We start from the raw sequence: 7,137 nt of genomic DNA on the forward strand, positions 1-7,137 counted from the left end.
GTGTTGCCCATAGACAGTAGGGTGTTTGCCCCCAGCAATATGGCGTCCACGTTGGCACCTAATAGAACTGGACGGACCATGCGGTATCTGGCTTTCTAGTATCTATGGTTACAACATTCGGATGAGCCGGCTTTTTGTAAACATTGTTGTTTAGAGATTTTGGGGCAGACCAAGAACTCCTGTGAAAATAACACGGTATATGGGTGCTACGACCAAGACCTCCTGTGAAAATAACACGGTATATGGGTGCTACGGTGAGGACAAACTGTGTTCCATGAAGAATAAGAGCCTGATAAAAAAAAAAAAAAAAAAGCAACTAGAAATGTGCATCTCCGTGGAGGAGCTGCAAGAGTGGGCTTGCTCACCAGGGGGCAGTGGTGTAAACGCCCATTCATTTCAATGGGGAAACGCCTCTGGTAGCAATAGATGGGCCCTGCAGCAAGCCCACTAATAAAAGAAAATTGGTCATATGGATTTAGAGGGTTTTGCGTGTGAACTTCATTAGTTCTCATACTGTACGTATGTAACGCCTACTGTATGTACAGTATGTGTCTCTCTCCCTCACCCTCCCTCTTCCTCTCTTCCCTCATTTCCGTTTACAGTAAAGTTTAATGCCATGATGCCAAAGCATAGGAATATACCATGCTTTTGATGATAATCATAAATAAGATCCCTCTCTCTGTCTGTGTGTGTGTGTGTGTGTGTGTGTGTGTGTGTGTGTGTGTGTGTGTGTGTGTGTGTGTGTGCCCTCCTCAGGTATCTGTGCTGTGATACTCAGACTGAGCTGAGAGAGTGGTTCGCCACCTTCCTGAGCATACAGGTAGGGTAGAGATACCCTCTTCCTCCTCCCCCCCCCTCCTCCTCTTCCTCCTCCCCCTCCTCCTCCTCTCCTCCTCTTCCTCTTCCTCCCCCTCCTCCTCCCCCTCTTCCTCCTCCTCTTCCTCCCCCTCCTCCTCCTCTCTTCCTCTTCCTCTTCCTCCCCCTCCTCCTCCCCCTCTTCCTCCTCCTCTTCCTCCCCCTCCTCCTCCCCCTCTTCCTCCTCCTCTTCCTCCCCCTCCTCCTCCCCCTCTTCCTCTTCCTCCTCCTCCCCCTCCTCCTCCACCTCTTCCTCCTCCTCTCCTCCTCCTCTTTCTCCCCCTCCTCCTCCTCCCCCACCTCTTCCTCCTCCTCCCCCTCTTCCTCCTCTTCCTCCCCCTCTTCCTCCTCTTCCTCCTCCTCCTCCTCCTCTCTGTGCAGCAGTGCTTCAGTGATGTGGCTGATATGTTTGAAGCTTTTGCAGTGAATCATCTGCTTCTCAAATGCCACATACCGGTACTGTGTGCACATAGTCCCATTAACCTCCATACTGTACTGTGTGCACATAGTCCCATTAACCTCCATACTGTACTGTGTGCACATAGTCCCATTAACCTCCATTCTGTACTGTGTGCACATAGTCCCATTAACCCCCATACTGTACTGTGTCCACATAGTCCCATCCCATTAACCCCCATACTGTACTGTGTGCACATAGTCCCATTAACCCCCATACTGTACTGTGTGCACATAGTCCCATTAACCCCCATACTGTACTGTGTGCACATAGTCCCATTAACCCCCATACTGTACCCCTGTTACTCATGGCTCTCTCCGAATGTTTAACACTCTGTAAAGCGCCTAGAGAAGTGAAATTAAATTGATATTGAACCCCCCCCCTCCTTTTCCCTCTTCACGTCTCTCTCCCTCTCTCTTCAACTTTCTCTCTCTCCCTCTTTACCTTTCTTTCTCTCTCTCTCACCTCCCTCTCTCTCTCACCCCCCTCTCTCTCCCTCCCTCCCTCCCTCCCTTTCTCTCTCTCCCTCTTTACCTTTCTTTCTCTCTCTCACCCCCCTCTCTCCCTCTCTCTCTCACCCCCCTCTCTCTCCCTCTCTCTCTCTCTCTCTCTCTCTCTCTCTCTCTCTCTCTCTCCCTCCCTCTCTCTCTCTCTCTCTCCCTCTCTCTCTCTCCTTCTCAGCACGAGGGCAGTGTGTGGCCGGCTGAGGGCTGTAAGATGCGGTCGAGTCGTTCCGTGGTGTCCGAGGCTCGCCTGGGTAACGTTTCTCTCATCCCTCTCCGTGGCAACGAGAGTGACATTCGGAACAGTGTGGCCGCCTTCACCGCCGACGCCCTCGCCGTGAGTCTCAGCCAATCACAGAGGCCTGTGCGGCTGCCAATCAGGCTCAGAGGCCTAACCCCGCCCTTTTGCCTAGCCATGGAGATGAGCTTAACTCCCTCCCTCCTCGGCACGTGATTGGCTGACCTAAAGCTTTCTCTGGCTGGGGGCGGGGTTATTCCTCTGGGGGCGGGGCTATTGGGTTTGATTTATGTGTGGTAGGAGGGGCTATTGGGTTTGATTGATGTGTGGTAGGAGGGGCTATTTGGTTTGATTGATGTGTGGTAGGAGGTTCAGATGATGTTTAACACACAATGGGTGCCTCTCATTTGGGCTTTTATACGTCCTCCCTCGCTCATCGAGCCTCGATCTTCACTGATCTACATAAAGAATGATGGGGCGAAAACAATGGGATAGTCTATCCAGTGTTAGTTATAGATCAGTGGGAACGCCCCTCGAGGATCGAGCATTGAGGATGGAGGAAGCATGTTGAGGAGCACCTACTGTCTGAACTCTAGCCCCACCCAATACAGACCCACTCTCATTCAGCACAACATAGACACACACACACACACACACACACACACACACACACACGCACACGCACACACAGACGCACGCAAGCGCACACATTCTCATTGAGCTCAATGCAAATCAAACCAGCTAATTGGCTGAATTAAATATTTAATTCATGAATTATGAATTAATTCATTTTAACACATAGGGTTACCATAGGGGTTCCAATATTTATGACCCATATATTTTAAGGAAAATATTTATTTATTTACTTTACATTATTCATTCACAAAGGAAATTGATGTCCTTAAAGGTTGAATATTTCCTCATTTTTTATTTAAGGCATTAAGATAAATTTCAGAAAGATGATGTATATGTAAGGGATAACGGCCGACGAGGTGACCGGTTCGATGGAAATAATGGCTAGGTGGAGGTCTAGAACTCTGGCGACGTGCGAAGCACGGAGACGGAGTTACCTCCGCCGTGCCATTATTTCCATCGAACCGGTCGACCTAGAAGGCCGTTATCCCGCTTATCTCCCGTTTGTATTCACAACCTGTATATTTAGAACATAGTTTTATTCCACCGTTGCGTCCGTTAACATCGCTAAAACTGTCTTGACTGTGGGACTACTTTCCGCCACATATCAACTTTCTACTTGCAGGACAAAACTGCCGTTACTAGTTCTAAAATGGATGGTTGCTATGGCCAAAGGCCAGTCGTTAGTTCTAAATGGCTGGTTGCTACGGCCAAAAGCCAGTCGTTAGTTCTATCTCTCCCGTTGTCAAGCGGCCATATCCCAGGATTCTGATTAACTTTAACTTTGAAAGATCGCTACTTTTATAGTCTACATGGCATCCAACTAGCTACAATCCACCTCCGTTATATGCTACAATGTTACTATGGTTCTGCACGTCTGTATTTCAGCTTGGATGCAACGTGACAGTTCATTTAAACTTCGCAACGAGTTTGGCGAATGAATATTCAAGTGTAATAAGGGAACTACTTCACAGGTAGCAGGTTATACGAAGTTAATGGCCACCCCATCAGCCAATCAGAGAAGAGAATTCCATTGTTGAGGGATATAATCCTCTTTATAAACTTTAGCATGTGTTCCAGTACTTATGGAGGGCGCTGTATATGAGCACACACTGACTCATACTCCTCCACACTCAAACAAGCATGCACACACACACACACACACACACACACACACACACACACACACACACACACACACACACACACACACACACACACACACACACACACACACACACACAAACACACAAACACACACACACACACACACACACACACAAACATACACACATGACACATACATGAAGATGAGCTGAGATGTGTGTGTGTGTGTGTGTGTGAGGTCGTTAAAGCACCCCACCTCAGACACACCCAATTAATTCTCTTTGATTAGATGGAAACATTTTGTTACATTTCTGTCTTCTGATTGGCTGGGCGTGGTGTTTGTGTTGAATATGTCATCTTTATTCTGTCTTCTGATTGGCTGGGAGTGGTGTTTGTGTTGAATATGTCATCTTTATTCTGTCTTCTGATTGGCTGGGAGTGATGTTTGTGTTGAATATGTCATCTTTATTCTGTTTTCTGATTGGCTGGGAGTGGTGTTTGTGTTGAATATGTCATCTTTATTCTGTTTTATGATTGGCTGGGAGTGGTGTTTGTGTTAAATATGTCATCTTTATTCTGTTTTATGATTGGCTGGGAGTGGTGTTTGTGTTGAATATGTCATCTTTATTCTGTTTTATGATTGGCTGGGAGTGGTGTTTGTGTTGAATATGTCATCTTTATTCTGTCTTCTGATTGGCTCGGAGTGGGCACGTTTCTCCTGATTGTGTGTGTGTGTGTGTGTTTTGAGTGGTAAAAAGGGGAAATCTGGAGGAGTCACCTGTTCCGTTTGTGTGTGTGTGGGTGTGTGTGGGTGTATTTGTATATGTGTGCGTGTGTGTGCATGTGACACGTGTAAGTATGACCGATGTGTTTTCCTTATGGGTTGTAACTCAAGGTCAATTTCTCTAATCAAACTTGAGAACGTACCTCAGACATGCTTGTTTTTACTGCAGTAACATATTTCTTTAAGTGCCAATGTTAATCTTGGCACCAATGTTAATCTTCGCTCTAGCACCAACGTTAATCTTAGCGCCAACGTTAATCTTAGCACCAACGTCAATCTTAGCACCAATGTTAATCTTAGCATATATAAATAGATATAGATACAGATATAACAGTGTCATGTTAGATTTGCAGTGTCATGTTAGATTGTCAGTGTCATGTTGTTAGATTTGCAGTGTCATGTTAGATTTGTAGTGTCATGTTAGATTTGCAGTGTCAGGTTGTTAGATTTGCAGTGTCATGTTAGATTGTCAGTGTCATGTTGTTAGATTTGCAGTGTCATGTTCATAACATTTTCATTGTTTCTATCATCTGTCACAGCTTTTCAAAAACACATGACAGGCCCCTCCGCAGAGGTAAGTCTGTCTGTGTGTGTGTGTGTGTGTGTGTGTGTGTGTGTGTGTGTGTGTGTGTGTGTGTGTGTATGCACGCATGTTATTTGACAGTGAGAGAGATTGTGGTTTTGTGTGCTTATGTGTCTATGTGTGTGTGTGTGTGTGTGTGTGTGTGCGCATGTTATTTGACAGTGAGAGAGATTGTGTTTTTGTGTGTGCTTGTGTGTCTATGTGCGTGTGTGTGCGTGTGTGTGTGTGTGTGTGTGTGTGTGTGCACACGCGCGCATGTTATCTGACAGTGAGAGAGAGACATTGTGTTTTTGTGTGTGCTTGTGTGTATGTGCATGTAATCTGACATGTTATGTTAAAATGTACATAGTAATTCTGCAATAGTCTAATGAATGTTTGTTTTTATCTGTGTGTGTGTGTGTGTGTGTGTGTGTGCGCATACTTCTTTAACCTTGTCACAGTGACAGCATGCTGATCCCAGCACACATGAAAACATCCATACACACACACACACACACACACACACACACACACACACACACACACACACACACACACACACTGTGCTATGGAGAAGTCAGAAACATCTCTGTTGTGGGAGGACAAAAGCGGAAGGAAAACATGGAAAGAATGAACGATAGAAGACTGGATGGAGGGATGGAAGAACGATAGAAGACTGGACAGAGGGATGGAGGAACGATGGAAGACTGGACAGATTCCTTTCTTCTGGAGCTCTTCATCTCCATGTTACTGTGATTGTACCTGCTCTACACACACACACACTCACACACACACTGACCTTGTCTTTGTCTAGTATACTCCATACTGTCTTCATGCCTGCACACACACACACACACACACACACACCTTTTGTGTGTTGCAATTAATGACAGATAGAGGTGTGTATGCACATTGTGTGTGTGTGTGTGTTTGTGTCTACACGTGTATTTTATTCAGTTAACATGGGTTGCTTTTGATGCAGATTATATGTTTAATTATTCAATTTTGGATAAATACCTAGCATTTAGAATGGCTAGTATCTTTCATGTCTTATCTTTTACATGAACATACATTCACACTCAAACACACACACACGCACATACACTCACACACACACATTTTAGTAACCTTATGTCTTTTATGTTGATATGTTTTGTTATGATAGAAGTTTATTTATTTTCTCTTTGTGAGTGAGTGTGTGTGTGTGTGTGTGTGTGTGTGTGTGTTTACACACAGTAGTGAATGTGTGTAGTGTGCTCTTGTATGAGGTTCTGTTGGAGCATGCGTGTGTATGTACGTACCTATATACAGTGTGTGTGTGTGTGTGTGTGTGTGTGTGTGAGTGAGTGTGTGTGTGTTTACGTATATTTACACACAGTAGTGAATGTGTGTAGTGTGCTCTTGTATGAGGTTCTGTTGGAGCCTGCGTGTTTGAGGGTCACAGACAAAGAGCGAGTGTGTGTGTGTGTGTGTGTGTATGTATAGAAATGCAATCAATGTAAGTATAGAACATACATCTGTACATCAGCTCTCTTTCTCACACTTATATAGACGCCCGCGCGCGCACGCGCACACACACACACACACACGCACACACACACACACACACACCATCCACACTACAGTGTAAACATTCATACGAAGCAATCAGAAGAGTGTGTGACTTCCTCGTGTCAGATGTGTGTAGATGCCAATAAAGATTTGTATTTAAACAGCTTCCATTCTCTCTCTCTCTCTCTCTCTCTCTCTCTCTCTCTTTCTCTTTCTCACACACACGCACACACACACACAAACACGCACTGGACATGTGTGGTGATAAGGTTTTATTTCAAACTTATTGAATTAACTTCAGAAATGTTACGCTAGCTAACACCCAAAACAGCACACTTGTCATTGAAGAAAAGCTTGAAACAACTCTATACTATACATCCTTTTCATTTCAGTTTACTAGATATCAGCACCATTATTTGTATTATTATTTGTATGCATATAATCCAT

At 45.0% G+C, this 7,137-nt stretch overlaps 1 protein-coding gene across 3 annotated transcripts in view; it reads left to right on the forward strand.

Annotated features, from left to right (window-relative positions):
- Positions 1–6,855, forward strand: part of LOC134100197 (arf-GAP with Rho-GAP domain, ANK repeat and PH domain-containing protein 1-like) — a 63,206-nt gene extending 56,351 nt beyond the window's left edge. For 2 of the 3 annotated variants that reach the window (XM_062553266.1, XM_062553268.1), the window contains exons 31-34: positions 757–820; positions 1,994–2,152; positions 5,117–5,151; positions 5,601–6,855. In XM_062553266.1, coding sequence (XP_062409250.1) covers positions 757–820; positions 1,994–2,152; positions 5,117–5,134 — 241 coding nt within the window. In that variant the 3' untranslated portion in view covers positions 5,135–5,151; positions 5,601–6,855. The remainder of the gene's footprint in view (positions 1–756; positions 821–1,993; positions 2,153–5,116; positions 5,152–5,600) is intronic. The other variant, XM_062553267.1, reaches the window with a different exon arrangement.
- The last annotated feature ends 282 nt before the right edge of the window (positions 6,856–7,137 follow it).

Source organism: Sardina pilchardus, chromosome 13 (assembly GCF_963854185.1).
Source record: "Sardina pilchardus chromosome 13, fSarPil1.1, whole genome shotgun sequence".
NCBI lineage: Eukaryota > Metazoa > Chordata > Actinopteri > Clupeiformes > Clupeidae > Sardina > Sardina pilchardus.